Here is a 23,824-nt window from a genome sequence, read left to right on the forward strand (position 1 = left end):
GCCTTTCAATACACACCTTTCCATTCAATGTGGGGACGGGTGACTACGCAGGCACATCCAACATTCTCATCCAGCACCTCAATGTTTCTAGCTCAGTCTTATGCTGATGCGGCTCTGGACGCTATCATTATATCACTGCCCATTCCACTTGGTATGTTCCACCGCCATACATACTAGCTTTACAAAGCTGATATGTGTTACACAGTTTATAAACTCCACATGAATACACGAAGAAAACTGCAAGTTGGTGCCGTGTTTCTCATGGGAGCGATGTGAGTTTATGACTTCACGAACCGGTCTATAGCGACGTGGCTGACTCATGTCTAGGACGACCGGTGCGAGTGTAGCCAGAACCGTTGTTCAATATGGTGTTGCTAGAAAAGGTAAAGTGTCATTCCATATCCGGCTTGCAGCGTTTCTGATTTATTTACAATAGCCGATTCAAAGAACGTGGACAAAACATGTAAGTACATGCCAGGAGCATCTCAGAGGAGACCAAGTTAATAATGACCAAGATTATCTCTCCCCCATTCAATATTGGCCTTTAATCGAAGCGGCACTGGGCATTGTTGGAGCATGTCTGCCCCTGCTTCGCCAAATTGGCCAAATATACAATGTGAAAAATCTGGCCTTGCTCTGTTCAACCAGAGCGCTTTTTTCTGCTATCGGGATGTCCATTCGCAGCAGCCGGCAGTCGGCCAAAGAGAATGCAAACGGCCGCGACTCATCAGAGAGCGATTTCCGCATCAGAAATCAAGACCCTGCGCACAACGATAGGTGGCTGAGGCCATACGAGCTATCGTATGTGTATCTTTGCGTCTATATCCCACCATTTGCGTACTGATGAGGGTTAGGATACTTCGCACCACTATGAGCACCACTATCAACTCTGAGACTGGGGTTGACTCCAACCCAGTCGCTACTCCTCCTACCGAGGGTATTGGGTATAAGAAATCATTCCAAGTTACACATTGATTCTTATGCAGCGAAAAGGCAGGAAAAGGATGTGTGGGATGCTTGGCACAATAATCAATTCCTTATTCGTAGTGCGTTTCGCTAGCAACAAGTTCGGTCCTTCTGTTCTGGCGGTAGAAGTTAAATAGGAGCCGTGTATGAAATGGCTCTCGTAACCATTCAGGGTTGGAGTGGCATTTCAACCAGAAATACCTTTAGATCAGATATCCCAGAAGCTACTTGGGTTTAAACGGATATTTAATTCTTGTTCTTCTTTTACATAGACTAAGCGTACATATCTTTTATAGTAGAGGATTACGTCCATACTATCCGAACCCCTTTGATTACTGGATGCCCCATCTACTATGCATTTCTATCATCAAAACCTGTGCTAGAAAAGGAGTCACTCATACTGCGAAAGAAATTTCAAGGTTTCCATCATCTTTGGGGCGGACTACACGGGTAAGACTGGTTGAATTGCTACGTTGGAATAGTGGTACAAAAAAGCCTGGCTGAATTGATTCGCTAGGTAGGTTCGACATCCACTGCATCCATACACACACACCCTCGCTCCCCGCCCCCACGCTTTGATGTACGTAATACCATGGACAAACTAATCCGCCCCCTCGGGAGGTGACACCCCTATGCACCACGTAAGCTTTCTCCGATTTGACCGGTTGAGTCGCACCAGGTACTTAACTTCTTTTTGTTTATCGTCAAGCCGGTCCTTAACGTCTTGCATCTCTTCGTTTTGTTTTCATTTTCAACCTCGAAGATCTTCTATAAGTTTCCAGCGCAAGCAATCCTGCACTGATCGATCAATCCCCAGACCCTTTCATGGCTTCTACGACGAGAATTGTCGAGCTCTCGTTGCTCATTGCTAGGGAGACGGCCAAAGTCGATGATATCCTCGTCAGCAAGAACTTGCCAACCCCATCCCTGGATGAAGACGCCCTTCAGCCCATACCTATACCTGATGAATTCGCTGATATCAAGGCTGCGAGACTTGCAGTGATTGAGGCCTGTTCAGAGTTGAAAGACCTCATGACTGGCCCGAAAGAACTACTGAGGTTTAAGGTCGCATATCCCAGTATCTATATACCTGAACTCATAATGTTCAACCGCTAATTTGGACGTGTTTAATTAGTGGACAGATTATGTCAGCGTAAAGGTGATTCTTCGCTTCAGGTTGGACAAGTCCTTCCCTGTAGGATAGTCTACTTCGTTCGAGGCCATGTCCGAGTTCTCGGGCCTCAGCGTCATGAACGTTCGACGTATAGTGAGGCACGCCGTCATCAACCATCGCTTCTTCAAGGAAGATACACCGGGTGTCATCACACACTCCGCACTGACGGCCAGTCTGGCTGGTGACGAGATGATGCGCAACTCTCTCATCGTCGAGCTTGACGAATTCTGGCCCGCAGCAGTTAGGGTAACATACATTTCCCGAGAACGCTTCGAATACGAGCTTGCAGTGCTGATCGGGCGAACAGGTCGCTGACGCCATGGACAAGTGGCCAAACTCCGAAGAAAACAATGAAACAGTACGTTGAACCCTCGTGCTTTACTACGGACGCCAACTGGTATATTAGGGATTCTCTCTCGCCAATAACAGTAGTAAAAGCATGTTCGACATCTTTGCTGAAGAGCCTGCCCGCGGAGAGAGGTTCGGGTGCTTCTTCTCTCGAGATAAGTCCACTGATGGGATCCTTGACAATTATCCCTGGGACGAAAAGGCTACCATGGTCGATGTTGGAGGGTCCCATGGCAGCGTCGCCATCAGCATTGCTGAGCGACATCCAGGTATAAAATGTTACGTACAGGACCTCCGTGACACAGCCGCCGAAGGAGCTTCGAAGCTGTCCGCCAACCTTCAAGACAGAGTAACCTTTATGGAACAGTCAGTCGCTTGTCCGAACTGGGCTGGCAGTGAGCTAACCATGTCGTAGTGACTTTTTCACGGACCAACCGGTTACTGCGGATGTATACTACTTCAAGTCCATTTTCCATAATTGGGCGGACAAGTACTGCATCAAGATCCTTCAAAAACTTGGTATGTCAACCTCCAGATCCAGAGGCCTCCATCTCTTCCTACACTATTATTACCCTTGGCCAGAAGCTTCCTAAACTCCGGACGTTATAGTGCCCGCTCTGAAAAAGGGGGCAAGGGTCATAATCCATGAGCGTATGGTGCCAGGCCTGGAAAGCCTGACCACGGCAGAAGCCTGGCGAGCAATGTGAGGACTCCCTGAAGTAAGATCTGGGGAGGATCTGTCGAATCGAAAGCTACTAGTAGGCTAATTTAACCCACAGCAACCTTGACGTCGGGATGTTGACGCTCTTGAACTCGCAGCAGCGGGAAATGCATGAATGGCCCGGGTTATTCCATCGCGCTCATCCCGGGTTTCGCTACTTGGGGGCGCGCCAACCCTCTGGTGCCAGCCGTTGGATCATCGAAGCCGAGTGGCAAGGTTAGGTACCTACTTTACATGTTTGTCATCACCTGCTATGTCTGTAGGTGAAGAGATACAGATGCAATGTGGGATCTTAAATCAAGACAGACTGTGATGTTACAACATGCATAGGTACCTGAGGTGAGGTGGGGGGTCGATGGATGATGTGAAACGGGGGAAAAGGGGACAAGCAATTCTTTTGCATCACTTCCGGGTGCCCAACTACGACATCTCGCCTCTACGCATGTCTTTGTTATAACCATCTACTTTTGATTCCATGCCATATTGGGATGTGAAACCAGCTAAGGCCGCCAAACCAACGGCCACACAGTGACCCCTGGGCCACTCTCCTGTGGCAAACCTTCTGCGTCTATCTCGCCTTTTCCAAAGTTGAACACTTCTACCACTTCAAACCCATGCTTAAATAGATATCTCGAGTCTCCACGGTTGTAGCCTCTACCCACAACGGCCGCCCGTTACTTCTGCCATAATCTTGCATGTAAGTGAGCAACTTGCTTGCAAGGCCCTGTCGACATCGATCTACCACACTATCGGTACCGACGGTTAGAAGTGTCAAACAGTGTTCCCGAAACATGGGATATCTCGGTCGAGGATCTTCGGGGGAGAACAAGATGGCGTACGATATTTTGCACGTTCTTGCTTATCTCGATAACCAACAGATCCCCTTGCAGCTGATTCTAGAAGCAGCTCGGCTTACGGAAAGAACGCCTGTAGAGCTCCGCGCAGTGGATTCTGATGCCCTCTTCTCACTACGCGATATCGCCGTGGCTGGTGTGCGGGATCTGTAGTTATTGGAGCTAGCAGTCAAATCACAAATACAATCTCTAAAGCCATTGGTCTCGAGCCTCCAGCACTGCATCAAAAGAAGTTTGCTATGGATGAAGGAAGCCAAGGCAGAATGGCTGACAGTAAAGAAGGAAAGCATCTGTTTGATACCACGAAGGGAGGGCACTACGAGGTTTTCAAAGAGCGACCTCTGCAAATTGCTGTGGTGAGGTATCTCGCCCAGGACGTGGCATGCCTTCCGGAGTTGCGGAGTTTGTATATGAAGAACTTTTCAATAAGGATTGTGACAGGTTCTGGAGGTTGTTGATTGCCAAGGCGACCAGAGAACGCATCAAACAGTCTCAGGGCTAGAGATATGATGGACAGGCGGCTGGTAAAGTTTCAGGCCCTTGGGGCGGTCACATGCTCGAGTCGATGCGTGATGACCGGTTCGATGACTATTGGGTGCTCAGCGTGGTTGGCGGTTGTACGGAGTTCAACCTGCGTTTGCACACCGTTCAGGACAAGGAGTGAGTAAAGCGCGAGGCCACCAGATGAGACGAGGCGATGTAGAAGGAGGATGGACAAAGCTGTCACTGGCCGGTTCTGTTGCGCTGCACGATCGGCTACGGAGCATGATTCGCGTATCGAATGTATCCCCTTCACGTTCCAGGAACCTGTCGAAAACTACGTAGGGCCAACAAGACATTGTCACCATACGATTCGGAACTTCTTAGTAGATGTTCGATGCGCCCCTGACAGAATGGCCAGTCGATCACCCATCCAACCAGGGAGCGCAGATGTCGTATGCATCAGCGAGGACCCAATAACACATGTGGCTAACCTCTCTCGACGCTGCGAGTTGTAGTAGCCCATCTCGCCGGATCACGATGCAAGATGTTATCGATGCGAGTACGCGATAAAATCAGGGGCGCATTTCCTTGTTTGCAAGTAATCCTCATTCTTCATCTTCGAGTCATCTTCATCAGCCGTTGAAATGGGACGGTTGGGCTTTTCGCAGTGTTCATTGCAGTCTTCGCTACTCCCACTTCCAGGAGCGTCCGGGCTCGTCAGCAAGGGAGCCAGACCCGTGCTCGCGAGCAACCACCCTACAATTCCTTGGTAGCAGAGCCTCATTTCGATACCCACTTCGTAGCCAGCCATACCGAGAGCTTATTGGGTTACATGTGCCACATACTTGAGCCGCTACTAGACTCTGAGCCAAAACAACTGGACGGCAATGAGCTAGGGATATCAGACTCAGCACCACCGGCTCTCTTCGACGACGTCATGACACGCACGATTGAATTGGCAGCAAAGCTTCACTTAACCAATAGGCGCTGCATTTAGAAATTCTTCCACCGCAGGAATCGTTTGAATATTCCTACGGTTGGCTATTTTAGGGGGAGATATTAAATGACTTTTATGAAAGCTGATTTTTTAGCTACCAGACTGACATTACACTTTTCGACCTAAGTTATATTACCCGGGAAATTTAGTAGTATTAAGGTACTGTACGATTAGTATAGGAGAGCAGGCGTCGGTAGCCTAAAGTCTTAGTAGGCGGCCTCCCCTTGATAGTAATTATCGTACACACTTATATACTGCCCGTAATTTCGGTTTAGTCGTATTTATTAGTGTTAAGTAACTTAGTTAATAGGTGCTATAATAAACCTATATTAATATTGCTCACTTATAGTATATTTTTATTTATAAATAAATCTAATTAAAATAAGTGTTATAAAATAAATTTTATACCTAGTGTAAAAGCTATATAACGTTTAAATTAGCACTAATATATAAGTAACGTTCGTAAGGGGGAGACCGTTAACTCGAGGTTAAAGATAAGCGAAGCGTTTAAAGCTTTTATATAAAGTTAAATAAAATAAGGTTAGTTACCTAGTAGTTAATTAGCCTTCGAGTTTAAGATATAATAAGTGTAACTAGTATTAATGTAGTATAAAACTAGATATTAAATTAAGTAGTTTATAATATAATAAAAAAAAACGAGGACTTAAGTTAATATATATAATAACTTAAAATTATTACACTTATTAATTAATAAATTCTTTATTAAGATTTTAAAACCTTTAACTATTTTAAGTTCGATTTAAGCTATAATTACCTTTAATTAATAACGCTACGGCTATCGTTATTAAGATTTAAGCGTTAACTTTTTCGTGACCGGGCTTCGATAGGGCTATGCTTTAAGGTCGCCGATTATCGAAACCGCGAACTGTTCGAAATGCCGATAGGAGTAAATATAAACTCGGTAGGGATAGATTAATATAAATAAAGCTTTTTACCCCTTTTTACTTCATTAACTTATTTCTTTATTAATATATTTTAATCGAACTCTTTTACTTTACCTACTTTATTTTTATACTCCTTTTAATAGCTATACTCGTAACCTTTACTCGATAGCTTATAATTAAGTAAAGTAAACTTTTACCCCTTATTTTACTTTTTAATAAACCGAGCTTCGTTATTAATTAGTATTATATATCGCCCCTTTAAGTATACCTCGCTTCGTTAAATAACTGGTTTATATATATAAATCCCTAATATATCGCTATCGAAAACCTATAAGGTTTTTTACATCGATAAAATAATTAACCTTAAAGCGGAAATTATAGCGAGCTATATCTTTAAACTTATTAAACCGCGAAACTCTTTTAATAATTAAATTAAAACTAAACTTCTTATCTTTATCGGCGATGAAATAGTTATAGACGAAGCGAAAAGTATATTTATAAATAACGCTAGAATTACGCATACGACTTAAAGGCTTATTAGGCCTCGTAGAGTAAGCTTACGTAATTTACCTCGGCTTTAAACTTTCTTTAACCCTAGTTTATTTATTATTAACCCCTTAAGTTCACCCTTTTCTATTAAAACGCCCGTTAAAATATATTAAAGAATAGCCTCACGGTAAAAACTTTTAAGCGCGTATTAATTTTTCGTAAAATTCCTTAAAAACTGAAAAAGTATACTTAAAAAGCCGGTATAAAGCACTTTTAATAATTCCTTAAACGAAGAGGCAGGTAATTATAATCGCTAAGCTTTTAACGCTTAATAATATCTTAATAAACTATTAATTACTAATAATAAGACTAGGAAAGCATTAAATATTATTAAAAACCTATATTTTAAGCCTTTTAATATTACCTACGTATATAATAACTAAGCGATTATTAGCTAAAAACATAAGGCTCGACTGTAAAGAAATTCGTTTACGTTAAATAATTATACTATAGTAGTTTAGGCGAATTTTAATAAGGCTATTAAAGATAAAAAGGCTTTCCTCCGCTTAAACGCTAAAAACGAAATATCTCTCCTCCGTGCTATACGGTAATAATTTATAATAGCCTTATAGTTAAAAAACTATCGCCTTCGTTAATAACTTTTATAATTACTATAATTTTAAAGGTTAAGTTTTACGAGGTAATACGAATCTTTAGCGTTACTACGCGCTTTACGAGAGGAGAGTTAAACTTTTACGATATTAAATTATTTTACGTATTTTCGTAGGACTTCCCTTACCCGCTCGCTAAGATTAATAAGCTAATCGAGGAAGAAGGTATGCTTAAGTTTAACGTTACGTAGAAATTATTAGCATTAGTATAAAAGCTTAATAGATTATAAGTATTTTAATAGAGATAGTAAACCTTAATAAATAGCTTACTAAGGGACTTTAACGTTTTAAGGTAATATTTCTATTAAGGTTATTAAGTTAATAAGGTGTTTTAAATAAAGTAACCCTGCTATATATTTATATAAGTGTTAAGCTTATAAGCATTTAAAAGAAAAGGCTATTAACGAGATTATTAATAAATACGGTTACACTTTAAGGACTTATAAAGCGAATCGTAATAGAAATTAATCTTCGTCTCTTTCTTTTAAATTAGAGGTAAAGCGGCGGTAATTATAAACCTAGCTATTAATTTCCCTATCTTCGTAGTATTTAAGTTATACTATAATACACGTATAAATACCGTTATTCTTAAGGTAGCTATAACCTTTAATATTAAAACCTTTAAAAATTAAGAGATAATATTATATAACGGTGAAAAAACCCTGCTCCTTAAAATGTACTTTCTTAGTTCGCTGGTAGAATTTAAAGACTTAAACGGTGCGGAGACTATAAACGAAGTAAAGAAGCTTACGGTGAAAATATTTAATAAGACCGAAGGGAATCGGCTCCCTAAGAATCTAGCCGAGTTAATATACCGTTACTATTAAATAATAGAAGTTAACTCTCTTATAAGGATACGCGCCTCACCGGACTATATAAGAAACTAAATCCTTTCGAGTTAACTATAGTTTTAAACAGTGTAAACGGAACATCGGGAATAGTAACGTCTTTCCTTACCTTGTACGCTTTATTTAAGGTAATAACGCGGCTATACGTATCACGGCCTTTTAAGAAGATAGAAAGATATATAGAAAAAAGAGTATAAGCATTATTTAAGCCGAAGAATAAGTCGTTTAGGTTAATTGTTAAGATTAAAAGCTAGAGATACATTAATATTATTATTTATACTTTATTTATAACTGTTTTAATTTACTAGCTAATATATAATGGGGAAATAAGCAGCCACAAGTAGCTAGTGGCTTATAGTTATAACACACCCTCTTTAATAAATTAATAAAGGGTATAGTTTATCGTATAAAGTTATAAAGTTATCGTTTAATCCTCCTCTATTATAAGCACTTTTATAGGTTAAGTATACGAATAAATCTTTAATAGTTTTCTCTTTAAAGTAGCTTTATTAGTTCGTTTATTACTATATACTTTATAAGTACGTAATTTAATTTAAAGTATTTTTTCGTTATTTAATTAATAATTTACTTATATCGTATATTAATATAGCGTATTTTAATAATATTAAAAAAATTTAAAATAATAGTTTTAATATTTATATTGTTTATAAATATAATAATTAATAAAAGTTAAAGAAAGTTAAGCTTTTTTAATAGTTTTACGATTTAAAATGCGGAGATTTTAATAGGTATTAAGTTATAAAATTTTAATTTAGTCGAACTAATTATAATAAGCAGTTATTTTTTAAATTTTTAATAAACCGGTACTTTTATAAGAAATATAATATGTTTACCGATAAAAAGGCGTGTGCTAAGTTTACCGGCGAAGCTAGCGTCGGCCACGATATATAATTTTAAGTCTCGCAGGTTATATTTACCTCTAAGGACGGTTCTTAAATCGGGATATCCGTTTAAATATTACTATAAGTGTTTTAAAGCTTCGAAATATCGTATAAATAGGCTAACGTTAGCCTTATATAGTTTATTAATTATATAAGTTATATTTAATTTATTATTTATATTAAAATAATTAAGTAATTATTACATAGTAATTAATGTCTCACTATTATAAATAGTTATAAGTTAACTATTAAAGTAAGGCTTTATCGATCTTTTATTATTTATAAGCCCGAGGATATTAATATAAATTTATTACACCTTTAATAAGTTATAAGCCCTCACGCTTCCGCGTGTTATATTTAATATTATTCCGACGATTAGCCTGCTTAAAAGCGTCGATTTTATTAATTTTAATAGAGATTTCGTTATCGTGCTTACGGTCGAGCCCTATACTTTTTATAAAAAAACCGCGACTAGCTTCGCATTACACTTTTTCGTAAAATTAATTAACGTGGTTTACCACTACGCGACGTATATCACTTAGCGACGCACTTTTTTTACTTCTCAACCCTTTTATATAAATTAATTTAATTATAACGTTTAAAATTAATTAAAACTACTTATTATCCGATTTTTCGCTTAATTTTATATTTTTTTTATATATTCGCGTATTGTAACCTGTTTCGCCGCAGATACTATAGCGTCTTTTATCGGTCGTCCTCCGTTTCGACGAACCCCTATTTTTATTTTTATCGGGCGCTAAACGCTTCTTTTTTGCTTTTTTGTTTTGTAATTGCTAAGATTTTTTAATAATAAGGGCTTTTTTAAGTTGAATTCGCGATTTTTTAGTTTTTCGGCGCTTAAAAAGTGCTAAATTAGCCTCTTTTAATATATATATTTTATTACGTATAAAGGTTATTTTATAAGCTATTTTAATTATACCTTTTACTATTTAGTCTACCGTATTTAAAATCGGTATCGAAAAGCTTCCTTAATAAGTAAACACCTTTTTTTAATATAAATAGAGTATTTAGTTATTTATTAAGGGTTAAACAGCGTTTAAAGGTCGTAGGTATTAGTCGTCTTTAAACAGGATAGGTTAAGTATAAGCGTTTAAAGACGTATATTTAGCTTATTAATTACCTCGTTAAGGTTATAAGGTATTAAATTAAATGCGCTAAATTTAAATTTAATATTAACTTCTATAAAAATAGTAAAATACGCGGTTTTAAAAGCGATAAAGAATTCGAGCTTAGTAATATAGTTTATAAAAGCTTTAATAAATAGCTCGATTTCTTTCGAATAAATACGTTTTAAAGGCGAATAAAGTATTATATCGAGAGGTTAAAATAAGTGCGATAAATAGGGAAATATATTAATAGTAATAATATCGTTATTTTAGTAATATACTTCGAATTCGGCCGAAATATAGTTCTCGTGGCCGTTAAGAATTAAGAGGCGGTAGCGACCCTTCGTTTACGATTTAATATATTTATCGAAGTGTTTAATTTAATTTAAGCCTATTTCGTTATTAGTTTAACTATTAGAAATCGGTTTAATTATTTAGTCGCCCGGTAAATCGGTATCGCGGGATTAGTTTACGAGGTAATATTAGTTTTAAATAATTAAAAACGGCGGAATATATTAGCTTTACGAATTAATATATTTAATCGCCGTTATTTATTCCCGATTATTAAGTTAAACCGATTTCGTTTTTTTACGCTGCTCGGCGCGTATTACGATAAGTATTAACCCGATTATGTTTATTATAAAGCCGGTTTCGTCGAAATTCTAAATGTTTTTGTTAACGATCTTATATTTCGTTTTTATATTTACGATTAACGTAAACCAGGTAAAAATAATTTTAAAATCTTTATAAAAAGCTTTTTAATAATCGTACCGACGATTTATTTTAGTTTTTAAGTCCGGGTTACGGTCGATAAAGCGCTTAATTTAGTATTTATTAACGCGGTCGCCGTTACGCGACACGGTAAAAAAATTAACTATATTTTTTATATTAACGAAATCGGGAGGCATTCCTCGAATATTTAAATTAATTATATATTTACGAAGTACCTCTTTTTTAATTAAATTTATTTTACGTCGTTTCGATCGGATTTCGCGTTTTAAAGTTCGGCCGTAAATTCGATAGCGTAAAATTAATTCGGATATATTATAAGCTTTTATTATTACTTTTTAGTTTATTTAATTCGATCCGTTTCGTGTCGCTTAAATTATTAAAACTATCCGATTTTTTTAGGATTAATTAAGTATTATAGTTATAAAGGTATTACGCGTTAAAGTTTAATTATATTAAAATTAAATTAAGGTGCGTCGCTAAGTAATATACGTCGCGTAGTGGTAAACCACGTTAAGACTTTTTAATTAAAAAACTTAACTTATTTTAATAATTAACCTATTTAAGAGCGTCGATTTTATTAATTTTAATAAGGATTTTATTATCGTACTTACGATCGAGTGTAACGAACGGCTATCGAGGTTTAAAAGAAACCTCGTAGACGTGCTGGGTTTATATTAATTAAAACGAGAAAGTATTTAAACGTGTAAAAGACCCGGTTTTTTAATATAATAGTAATATTTTAATTTAATCGTGGGGTTTAGCGTAAAAATGTAATAGGTTCGTTAAGGTAATATATTTTATTAATGGGTTAAATTAATGTTTAAATTAATCGTTAAAGTAAAGAGTGTTTATATAAAATATATAAGAAAGGTTCGTGGTTTATATATTTAATCTCTCTTTTACTAATTCTTAAATTACGTTGAATATTCGCGATCCGATATATTTAGTCTCTTTTAAATTATATCGGATATTTATAATCTAATATATTTATACCTTAGTTAAATTATATTAAATATTTATAATTTAGTATATTTATATTTTATTTTTACGTAACCTTCGATAGTTATCCTATTTAATCTGTTTATCCCGTATTAGCTATTCGTTACCGGCCATTTAATATTATCGTCGTTATTTTATCCTGGGCGTACTAGTTAATAACGGTTATCGTTAATAAGTTCGTTATCGTAAACGGGGCGTTAACGCTAACCGGTGAATTTAATTGTTATCGGGTTTAGGTATATTTCGAGGCATCGTAGGCCCGTGCCGTAAGTAGGGTTTTAATCGCGTAGTTAAGCTAGGTTATAATAAAAGCTACGAAAGGATATATTTTAACGGGCGCTTTAATAAAAAAAGCTAAGCTTAAAAGGTTAATAATAAATAGACCAGGGTCGAAAAGAGTTTAAAATCGAGGAAAATCACGTAGAGTTACTCTGCCGGGTTTAATAAATATATAAATCGTATAATTACTATTAAAATTATTTATAATATCCTTCGTATACTTAGTAACTTATTCGTTACCGATAAAAATAGAAAGCTTAGCTTTAATTTAATTATTAAAAAAGTTTCGCGGCTTAATAAGCTTAGAAATATAGCTCGCTATAGTCTCCGCTTTAAAGTTAACTATCTTATCGATATAAAAAACCTCGTAAATCTTCGACAATAATATATTAAAAACTTAAATATATAAACTAATTACTTAACGAAGCGAGGTGTATATAAAAGGGCAGTACATAATACTAGCTGCTAATAGCGAAGCTTAATCTATTAAAAATCGAAATAAAGAGTAAAGGTTTATTTTAATCGACTATAAGCTGTCGAGTAAAGAGGTTACGAGTATAGCTATTAAAGAGAGTATAAAAGCAGGGTAAGTGAAAAAAGAGGGTTCGACTAAGGTATATTAATAAAGAGATAAGTTAAGTAAAGTAAAAAGGGGTAAAAAGCTCTATTTATATTGGTTTATTTCTATTAAGTTTATACCTCCTCTCGTCGGCCTTTCGGTTAGTTCGCGGTCTCGATAATTAATAACTTTATAACGTAGCCCTTATTAAAGCCCGGTTACGAGAAAGTTAACGCTTAAATCTTAATAATAATAGCTATAGCGCTATTAATTAAAGGTGACTATAGCCTAAGCCGAATATAAAATAGCTAAGGGTTTTAAAATTCTAGTAAAGAATCCATTAATTAGTAAGTAACGATTTTAAAGTATTACACTATATTAATCTAAGTTCTCGTTTTTATATAGGCTATTTAATTTAATGTCTAGTCTTATACTATATTAATACTAGTTATACTTATTATATCTTAAGACTCGAGGGCTAGTTAACGACTAGGTAATTAACTTTACGGTATATTTCTATTTATAAGTAGACTTAACTAAAACAAGTGTCATGAAATAGATCGTATGTCTAGTATAGGGGCTAGATAACGTCCAAATTAGCACTGGTACATAGGTAACGTTCCCAAGGGGGAGATCTTCAGCTCGAGGTCAAAGATAGGCGAAGTGTCTAGGGCTTTTATTTGAAGTTAAATAAGATAAGTGAGTAATAGTAGTATAGGTTTTTTATAGCACCTATTAACTAAGTTGTTTAACATTAATAAATACGACTAAAACGAAATTATATAATGCTAGCCTTGCAGGGGAGTAATATATATCATAATAAAAACTATAATATTAAAGCACCGTAGGAATCGTTTAAATATTCCCACAGTTAGCTATCTTAGGGGAGATATCGAATAACGTTTATAAAAGCTAACCTTTTAACTACTAAACTAACATCACGCTCTCCGACCCAAATTCTATCACCTAAGAAATTTAACAGTATTAAGGCATTACATAACTAGTATAAGAGAGCAGGCGTTTAGTAGTCTAAAGTCCCAGCAGGCGGCCTCCCTTTGATAGTGGTAATCGTACACACTTATATACTGCACGCAGGCCAAATTAAAGGCCGCCATGGGCTATGGAAATCTTTGTTTCAGGGGCAGCAGACTCGAGTCTATTCAGTGAGGTGTAACCTCGAGTAAGGAGGTGGAGGAGGCAGTTATTTTTAGGACTATTTATATCCGTCTGAAGCCCACAAATTCGGAGACCATCTTTCTTTATCCTCTCCCTAGTGCCACTCGCTTATTTTATACTATAGACGTACATTTAACGAATCTGCCAGTCGAAATGCTCCTCGAGGTTTCAAAATGGCTCGGGCCTAGGGACATCTCCTCTCTATGCCGCTGCTCAAAAGTCCTCCTAGAGTTTTGGCCCAAAACGCTATACGAAAGTAATGTGCGGAATGGACAATCTTCCGCAGTTTCTCTTGCCATCAAATCGTTAAAGCGCATCCCGACTACAAAGGACCTCGAATTTGCCCTCGGAACTATCAATCACTCCGTTCAGGCAAAGGCTGACTTAGAGATGAAACACCCTGTTGATCTCCCAGATTCAAGTCCATTACTACAATCTCGGAACAGGGTCAAACATTTACTGCCACCGCTGTTTATGTCGATTGCTCTCGATCAGACGAAAATTTCGAAGAGGTTGATCGAAGCAGGGGCCCCATTGGTTCTCAGCAACCCCCTTAATACTGCACTCCATCACGCTGCATACCATGGTTCTACGGCTATAGTGGAATACATCTTGAAGGAAAAGCTTATTGACATACATATGGAGGATAACTTGGGTTATACGGCCATATTTTCCGCCGTGGTGGGAAATAGACCAACGAAAAAGCTGATCCGGCTTCTTTTCAAGCACGGCGTTGATGTGAACAAAACAATAACCCGTGTCGACAGGGATCTAGAGAGCCCGCTTTCCATCGCGTGCGATCGGGGCAAATGGATGATCGCAGAGTTACTGCTGGTTTTGGGGGCGCCGACACGAATACCAGATTGTTCGGATGTACGAAGCATGCCGCGTGGGTTGAGCCCCTATTCGCGCACAGCCCTCACGGCTGCCGTTTTGCCTGCCACGAACCCTTCCACAGACGCCAGATCCCGATATGCAAAACGAAGGATCATTCTAGAGTTGCTAAAATCGGGCGAAGATCCAAATCAACGTTACAACCACCGAGGCCCCATGCCCAGAACCTCCTGCCTTCTCTTCGCCCTAACATGCCAAGGGCGCTACTAGGAAGCGGAAATGCTTCTAGAGAGTGACAATCTCGAGATTGATACTCCCACATCGGATGGTCAGGCGACGCTGAGTTGGGCCTTGTCGCCTCACCATGGCGCCCCGGACTTTGCCGCTTTGCTTCTATGCAAGGGAGCGGCAATCCCACAGCGCCGAGCCCAAGAGATTCTGAGGTTTACGCAAGACGTGTGCAACACCACCAACATGGAGACCGTCGCGGGTGTGCTGTCCGAGAACCGATTATTAGCACGATGTTTTCAGGTTCTGTATACTTACTGTGTATCAGGATTGCGGGAGCAGCAGAGCGAGATCGCCAATGCATTCGTCCAAAATGCCCCTGACTTCATAGTCGACCTGGTAGTAAAGAAGAACCAATACTATGCACAGTTGGAAAACCAGAATCTAGAGGATGCCTTGCATCGGAGCACAATACACCAACTACTCGAGTCAGAGAGAAAGCGACGGCGTCTTCGCTAAGAATGGAAATGGTGGAGTTGATGGCATACACATCGAGGTTGATGCCTTTTCCCAAGTTTGGCATAGAGACGGAAGATGAGGACGTGTTATCCCAGCTGCGTCGGCATGTTCTGAATATACTTTTTGAGAGAGCTCCAGATAACTTTCCATTACTATTTGCCACATATTCCCGATGTCTGGGGACATTCTCGCCCCTGACAGCTAGAAGGCTTTCTCTTCATTCCACCTTCCCCCTTTCGGACATGTATTGTCACCCTGAAGGGGTAGGAACGAGTGATTGGAAGAGCGTAGTCAAGGTGCTGTAACAGTCATAACTATCCAAATGTGTCCGGGGAAGTTCACTCGCTTTGTCCACCTTGCCCGCCCGCAAGAGGAAGTTTTGAACAGCCCAATCAGGCACACCTTGAATGCTGTCAGAATCATCGACTAGCCCACAAACCGAACAAGAGTCGAGTGTCAACAAATCTCGCATGCTTTCGAGTGTCGGAATCCAGGAACCCTCGTTGAGTGCAACAGCGTGGAGTTCTAGCCTTCGCAGAGTTGCGCTGTGGTTCTCGACAAAGTCAACAAGATGCTTTGCCTTGTTGTATTGAATGTTCGCTAGGGCCAATACTTCCAGCTTGGGTACGTGAATCGATCGAAAGAAGAATTCAGGGCGCGACAGTTCGATGTTCTCGTCTGCTTCCATGTACAGCTCTTCCAGTTCGTTTGCGGAGCCTATGAGCGTAGCCAGCCCTGCGTAATTGATTGCTTCGGCGCGATCATCCCAGGACCAAGGCAGTGTGATTCTCAGAATTTTTAAGCCGCGAAAGGCTCTTCGATAGAGCTTGGCATAAGCTGGAGAAAGACCCTGAATGATACCCACAGGACCGTGGTCGTCTACAAGACTATAAGGATAAAATCCAAGCACTAGTTCCTCCAGTGTCACCGTAGCAGCCGCGAGAGCGGCCACCAGAGCGGTGAAGATCCTGTGCCCGACTGGGGACCTCGCATGACGCCTGGGGGGACGTAAGTCTTCATCTTAAGCATCAGAATCCCATGTTTTCGCAATTTGCACGCATCGCAGCCTTTCGAAACGACCAAGGGCGGCAGTCATAGTTGAGGTGTCTTGTAAACTCTGCTCCAGATCCACTTTCCACTGGTGTCATGCACGGTAGCGCGCCCATGTGTCTTTAAGCTAGGACTTAGTATCGGCTTCGTGGGGGATTCCGCTGTCTCGCGATAGTAACCAAGACCTAAACATTCCAAGGGATACAGCAAGATTCGCGTCGAATCCCTCGAAAAACCAAAAGAGGTTGGTGACATGCCTGCGTAACGGGGATTCTGACAATCGAAGCAAGCGCGAGCAACCCCCTTCTGATGGGTACGTGATGATGCGCCAAAATGCAATGGGTTCCGCAATGCGTGCAAGCTTTTTACAAACAAAGCGGCAGGCCGAGATGTCATCGCTCTTTTCACCCTCATCCACAAGCCTAAGAATCATAAGTAGCAGCTCGTCCGGCAAACCGAGAAGCATCCTGCGTAGGTTGATAGAAGTCAATACTGAGAGTACTCCAGTTTGTGTGTATTCGATGCCTAAAGCGCGCAATCTATGAAGCAGTATATTCTTCCGTGGTACGAAATGGCTGTTGGCTGCTGGCTGCGGCGCCGGGTAAATGGGTGAATAGGTAAAGGTGTGCTAGCTCGCTGACCAAAACTGGATGGATAGCCAAGGAACAGCGATCTTGGAACTGCATTGTATTCCTCAGTCACAATCACTTCTGGTCAATCTTCATTGGTGATACGTATAGAACGATAGTCCAGTACCGGCAATCGAAGGCTAATATATGCAGACACTGCAGGCCAGTATCCGATGGTTCGTATCCTCGGGATACTTGGAAGTATTTCTGATCTGTCTAGAACTTCCAGTGTAACGGTAACCCTGTGGATGCCGGTGGGGCATGACTAGGGGCTGAGGTCGGCGACCAGCCGTCGCCGGCGCCGGTTAGCCAGGATCCGTATGGCATCCATACCTTCTGGACTCTGGTGACCGTGTTCTTCAGCAATCCTCTATTTCTTCGCTTCAAACTAGGGTCCTAACTATGTAAAGAACAATTTCCATCGGAAGCCCGTCTTGATCCTCAGTACTTAGCACACATCTCCAAGTCAATACCTCGACCCTCTAAATTAACCAAGTTAAGGCACTTAGAACAAGACCTCCTCGTCCTATGCTAGCGGGTTTAATGTTGAAAGCTACAGCAGTTAGGTCCGTTTGGTCCTGCTCGCCCATTTTATCAATACGTGGAAAGTTGGCGAATGACACAGTATCATAGGAGCACCAGGGCGCTGACATGAGAAGACGCACATCACAGGCGATTGCCTTGCTTGTTTATTGGATACGTTAATTGCTGTCGTTGCGAAGGCTAGCACCACCAGACGATGGAGTTGATCAAGTTACGTAACCCAGTGTACCCCCTTCAGCTGGACTGCGCCGCAACGAAGGCCGCCTGAAGCTGAGCCTGGTCATCTGTTCCCAGGCATGTAGTCATCACCCGTCCCTGTGCTGTCACGAACTGGTACGTCGGAATGTCGCTAAAAAAAAAAAAAAGACTGGGCCACTAGCCGCCCGTCTAGTGCCACGTCCAACGTCGACCGTCTCGAATGGTACCATGCCGGCTAGAAGTTGGTAGGGGACGTAATGGGGCTTGCACGTTCTGTGCAGCGGGGTCACGAGTCTAGATGCTCATGGTAGCAGTCGATGGAGCGAATCGGGAGTTTATCCAGGTGGCACCACTAATGGCGAGGCAGGGCTGGGCCATTGTGGGCCGATGGAAACTCGGGGGAATTGAAGATTCAAAAAGAACGCACTGAACAACGGGAATTTGTGGACTTATATAAGCCGGGAAGAGCCTGAAACAGCTCTTGAACGCAGCGCCATTTGCTTATCCAGGTTTCGGTAGTATCTCCAATGGGAACTTATACTGGAGGTCGCGCCAGCCGATGGATCCGAGTTCCAACTTTGTGGACGACGCTTGTGGCTGGAGAGCTGGAGTGGCCGCTAATGCCGAGAATGAACGACCTACAGGTTATGTAATCATGGGAAAGCTGGATTGAGCTCGTCGGGGAAGCAGTGCTGAAAGTACATCTAGCAAAGCAGTGAAAGGGCTACATACATTGTGCAAGCCAAGCCTTCACTACTTATCCGTAAACCTCGAAAGCCCGTGCATGCGTCGCGTTGCAGGGCCTCATAATACGAAGGCTGTTGCTGGGGTCACGTAAAGAGCTGTAAGCTGCTTTTTGGAGACTAGCACAGAATGGAGCTCTGCGAAGCGAATCCGTCAACATCATCCATTCCTTTTCCTTTGTTTACATCTCGAAATCCGAAATTCATAATGCACCATGGATACGACAGACGAACTAACGAAACTACGACATTTACTAAAGGCCGCTGAAAACCGTGCCTCGGATGAGAAATCCCGACGCGAAGAGGAACAGCGCCGACGCGAAGAAGCTGAGGAACTCGCCAAGGAATCACAACCGAAAACGCTTTCGCAATACCTTGAGGCGTGTCATTCGCTAAGCCTTGCCATTTAGGTAGTAACCGACCGTTCGCTAACGACTTAAAGAGAGACGACTAATCCGACCGGCCGATTATACCCTTAACGTATTATCCCATGGCAAGACTTCGCAGCAAGACAAGAACGTGTATGGGAACGGCTTTCCAACGGCCGCTCGTTTCACTCGCATCCTAGCTTTCCGACCACTAATCAGCTCGCTTATATCACGTCCCTGCTAAACCCTATTAGTAGCGAGGTCGGGCTCCGAGACTTTAAGCATAACACGGTCGAAAACGCAGTCCGAAAGCTATTCACCGAAGCATATCATGATCCCCAGTTGCGATCCGGCTTCGGCATGCAGGGGAATATCTCCTTCGAAAGCCACACGAACCTAGGCCATGACACCCTCTCCGAGCCCATGGAGCGCATCTCCATCCGCGACAAGAGCACCGCCGCGCAGCCGGCCGCATCAGCAAAGACTCGCCGCCGAGCCCGCGGGAAGGGCAACCGAGCAGACCAGTTCTGTATATCCCGGAACGAACACGGGCAGAACGTGCCTGCCGTCGCCATCGAGTACAAGCCGCCGCATAATCTCACCCGGGAGGAAGTCGTGGTTGGCCTCGGGTCGGAGATCCAGCCGCAACGAGATGTTATCCATCAAACTGGCGAAGGCTTCCAGTTTGCTGCGAGGAGCCTCGCGGCCGCCGTCGTGACCCAACTGTTCTCGTACATGATCGGCAAGGGCGTCCAGTACGGCTACGTGTGCACGGGGGAAGTCTTTGTTTTCCTGTTCATTCCGCAGGATCCCACCACCGTCTACTATTATGTAGCGGTACCCAATCTCGACGTCGTCGACGACGACGCCACCAGGCTCCATTGCACGGCCGTCGCGCAGGTTTTCGCCTTAATCCTGTAGGCCGTCGGTGCCGAGCCGCCGCCGGCCTCCTGGCACAACGCGACGGCGGACCTTGGTACCTAGGCAGTTAAGTACGACGATATCCTGAGGGACATCCCTGCGACGATACGCAAAGAGCGGCCCATGTCCGCGTATAAGCCGCAGCGTTGAAAGGGCTTCGAACGGTCGCCTATCAGAATTCGATCTCGCTGTCAACGGCCGCAGGATCCTCTTCCGCACCAGAGTAACGACGAAGAGGAGGGGGCGCCCTCTCCAACTCCTAGTCGACGAAGCGGTCCGGCCAGGTCCACAGCAACGGCGGGAACGCAGAAGCCAGGTGCGAAGCAAGATGGCGGGAATCAGGGGAAGCGACCAGTCGAAAAGCAGAGGATACAAGATCGACCCTTTTGCACCCCGCAGTGTCTCTTAGGAGTAGCCCTGGGTGGGCCCATGGACTCGGCATGCCCGAATGCCAAGGATTACAAGCGGGGACATGTGGATCGCTCCGAGTTCCTTCGTCTGACTCGCGACCAACTGGCCAAAGATCGCGGCTCCGACGCCGACTGCGCTCCGCTATATCTGGCGGGTGCGTTAGAGGCACTTTTCAAGGTACGGCTTTCCTCCCATGGCTACACCCTAGTGGCGAAGGGCATGGAAAAACCGGACTTCCCTCGCTTGTGTCATAAAGAAACGGTGTACAGCAAAATCCGGCCTATGCAGGGACGGGGTGTGCCCGTGTGCCTAAGATTAGTAGAGCTGGTTCTGCCATACTATTACGACTGTGGTGTCTTCACGCACTTCATGTTTCTTAGCTGGTGGGGGGAGCCGTTATTCGAGTACGCGGAACGCGTCACGAAACCAACAACTCTACACGCAATCACGGACATCTACACCAGGCTACATCACCTTGGCGTCCTTCACTACGATGCAGAAGCACGAAACATACTCTATGACTCCGAGCATCAGAGCTTCACGCTGGTCGACTTTGAGAGGGCGGTGATCCCCACCCGCGAGCCACTCACATCGATAAACCCAAACAGACAGGCACAGAAAAGAAAGCGGGAGATCAAGGGGCCAGTCAAGAACCCCTTTACGCAAGAACTGCAGCTTGCGCGTACGAATTTGTCAGGTATATTAGATAAGCAGGGCTGCGCCGCCGCTATTGTGCCTATTATAGAAGGGAAATGGCGGTACTCACGGCTAAAATAAATGCATGCTGGTGCCAATTACGATGTTCTATATACCCCTTCTCGACGGCGAAGTTTAAACACGGAGATTAGAATGGAGAAGCGCTATATACATATGATTCCTCAGATAACCTCCTTGCCCTTGTTGCCGGCATCAGTGGACCCAGGCTCATCGGACTTCACATCGGTTCCAAATAAAGTCGGCCTAGGCGCCGCGGGCTCTGCTTTAGTTTTACACAGGCTGTTTTTAGTCGACGTAGGCTCATTGGACTTTGTAGTCCCGAATATGGAATTAGTCAACCCAGGTTCATTGGCCTTTACTTTGGTTGTGAACAAGCTGTTCTCAGTCAAAATAGACTTATTGGACTTGGCGTTGATTCCAAATATAATCGGCCCAGGCGCAGCGGGCTTTGCCGTCGACTTCGCTTCCTCAGCCGCCGCTTTCTCGGCCGCCGCCTTGGACAGCGCTTTCCTGAACTGGCTAGGAACACAGACTTCGCCATATTTTCCGTCTGGGTCAAGAATTATGCCGCCAAACTTGGCTCTTGTAAGGATGAATCTCCGAACCACAAGCCATTGTTTAGGTGTCAAGCCGGAGGGTAGTGTATTCTCAGGCCGAGGCCTTCCGTGTTTAAAAACGTGGAAAGTATCGTCTATAATGCGTTCCCATATTAAAAGCAAGGCAAGGATATAGCCTCTTATCTTTAGGTATTCGTCAAGGGGTCGTTTAATTGCTAAACAAAACGATACGTACTCGTAAGCAGCTTCGAAGTGATACATAAGCCAGAGTAAAGATTTATCTTCGTTAAGCTTTAGCTCCTCGTAGGGTGAGTTTTTAGCGTCGATGTGGTCAAAGACATACTATAGTAGAGATAGACGTAATTTAACTAGAAACCGAAAGATCTGCTCGTGTTTTTCCATTAAAGGGAGTGCTATTATAGCTTTGTTTTACTAACTTTAATTTAGAGTAATTTTATAATAAATAAAGTGGTGTGTTAATTAGTAGATAAGGATCATATAATTAGAGAGCACTTTAATCTTTAAATACCATAGGATTTTATTATATAAATAACTATAAAAGCTTAGCTAGGCTAAAAGTAACCTTTTACCTTTATTTTAAGCCTTTACTCTTTTTAAACCCTTTCGCTTCTTTTAATAACGGTTTTATTTTAAGCCTTTCTTAATGCGAAAATAGTGTTATTACCTTTACTACTTTTTCTCTCCGAGTATACTAATAATTAAACTTTTATAGCTATTAAAACCTGTAATAAAATCATTTACCCGGACGACGATATCCTCTTAATATATAGTAAAAAGCACTATACTATCTTTACCGACTCGTAGGTTTATAAATTATTCGATATCCTAAGATATACCCTTCGCAGTACATTAATAAATACTAGGTTTAATAATAAGTAAACTTTTATATAACGCTTTAAGTTATTATTAACGTTATATAGTTATTAGAATAAATAAAAGGTTATAACGGTCCGTTTTAAATTTATAGAGGTACTAAGTAAGGAAAACTTTAAAGAAAAACGGTAAATTTTGCGACTATATTATAATTATTATATAAAAGTGCCGATTAAAATGCGATCGGAGCTATATGGTTTACTATGTATAGCATATAGTGGACGACCATAGAATTAGGTCGCTTATTTTATAGCCCGGTATCCCGGAGCAAGTGGGGTTACCGAGGTAGCACTCCACGAAAACACAAGTTAACGGCCGGGCGCAGCGGAGCCGGACTAGGTTAAAAATAGGCCGGCTAAGTATTCCATATGTAATATAATAATCTCTAACCGCCGCGGTAATTTAGCGCCGAATCTGTTAGACTATTATAATAGCTTAAAATAAACCTGCCCGAAGACCGTAGTAATAAGGGTTATAATTAAACTAAGCAGAATAATCATAGATATATATATTAAAGAGAACGATGAAAAATGAGACATTAAATAAGAGAGGTAAAGCTACGCGGTGCTGCAGATTTCTATTATACGGTTCTTAATTTCGTAGAAATTATATAGCTAGCTTAATCGTAACGATTATTTTACAGTTTTAACGAGGAATATATAAATGCGAAGAAACTTTAAAAGCATATTTTAGTGGATATAGAAAACAAGTAGCCGTAAAACGTTCTCGTTAATAATAGTAAAGTCTTTTCTTTCCTTTTTATTAACGGTGTAAATAAACGAATATTTAATATATACACTATTTTATCCGTTATATTAGTATAGAGTAAAAAAATAATAGGCGACGGCCCCGCTAGCACTACGTATCGCTTAATTACACGTCGCTTCTTATATAATCGGCACTTAAAAGCGCGGGTAGTCTAGGCATCCTAATATAAATTGATCGCGATATTAAAATTCGTAAATCTATGCTTTGCTCGAAT

At 41.4% G+C, this 23,824-nt stretch overlaps 6 protein-coding genes across 6 annotated transcripts; 4 read left to right on the forward strand and 2 right to left on the reverse strand.

Moving 5' to 3' along the window:
• Nucleotides 1-2,188: 2,188 nt before the first annotated feature.
• Nucleotides 2,189-3,430, forward strand: PG986_014999 (O-methyltransferase; the record flags this gene model as incomplete). The annotated part of the gene is made up of 6 exons (XM_066851221.1): nucleotides 2,189-2,386; nucleotides 2,448-2,498; nucleotides 2,547-2,854; nucleotides 2,904-3,007; nucleotides 3,098-3,191; nucleotides 3,268-3,430. 6 exons carry the CDS (start codon nucleotides 2,189-2,191, stop codon nucleotides 3,428-3,430), a joined length of 918 nt encoding a protein of 305 aa, XP_066693459.1.
• A 570-nt stretch (nucleotides 3,431-4,000) lies between these two features.
• Nucleotides 4,001-5,543, forward strand: PG986_015000 (uncharacterized protein; the record flags this gene model as incomplete). Its single annotated transcript, XM_066851222.1, has 4 exons — nucleotides 4,001-4,199; nucleotides 4,259-4,419; nucleotides 4,581-4,723; nucleotides 5,249-5,543. 4 exons carry the CDS (start codon nucleotides 4,001-4,003, stop codon nucleotides 5,541-5,543), a joined length of 798 nt encoding a protein of 265 aa, XP_066693460.1.
• Nucleotides 5,544-15,343: 9,800 nt separating this feature from the next.
• Nucleotides 15,344-15,811, forward strand: PG986_015001 (uncharacterized protein; the record flags this gene model as incomplete). The annotated part of the gene is made up of 1 exon (XM_066851223.1): nucleotides 15,344-15,811. One exon carries the CDS (start codon nucleotides 15,344-15,346, stop codon nucleotides 15,809-15,811), a length of 468 nt encoding a protein of 155 aa, XP_066693461.1.
• Nucleotides 15,812-16,061: 250 nt separating this feature from the next.
• On the reverse strand, nucleotides 16,062-17,327 carry PG986_015002 (uncharacterized protein; the record flags this gene model as incomplete). The annotated part of the gene is made up of 2 exons (XM_066851224.1): nucleotides 16,062-16,809; nucleotides 17,047-17,327. 2 exons carry the CDS (start codon nucleotides 17,325-17,327, stop codon nucleotides 16,062-16,064), a joined length of 1,029 nt encoding a protein of 342 aa, XP_066693462.1.
• A 1,862-nt stretch (nucleotides 17,328-19,189) lies between these two features.
• PG986_015003 (uncharacterized protein) lies at nucleotides 19,190-21,627 on the forward strand (the record flags this gene model as incomplete). Its single annotated transcript, XM_066851225.1, has 4 exons — nucleotides 19,190-19,358; nucleotides 19,473-20,259; nucleotides 20,440-21,356; nucleotides 21,557-21,627. The coding sequence occupies 4 exons, from the start codon at nucleotides 19,190-19,192 to the stop codon at nucleotides 21,625-21,627; spliced, it is 1,944 nt and encodes a 647-aa protein (XP_066693463.1).
• PG986_015004 (uncharacterized protein) lies at nucleotides 21,553-22,480 on the reverse strand (the record flags this gene model as incomplete). The annotated part of the gene is made up of 3 exons (XM_066851226.1): nucleotides 21,553-22,051; nucleotides 22,184-22,290; nucleotides 22,478-22,480. 3 exons carry the CDS (start codon nucleotides 22,478-22,480, stop codon nucleotides 21,553-21,555), a joined length of 609 nt encoding a protein of 202 aa, XP_066693464.1.
• Between the last annotated feature and the right edge of the window lie 1,344 nt (nucleotides 22,481-23,824).

The sequence above is a fragment of the Apiospora aurea genome, assembly GCF_038362705.1.
Source record: "Apiospora aurea strain CBS 24483 chromosome Unknown utg000010l_segment0_segment0, whole genome shotgun sequence".
NCBI lineage: Eukaryota > Fungi > Ascomycota > Sordariomycetes > Amphisphaeriales > Apiosporaceae > Apiospora > Apiospora aurea.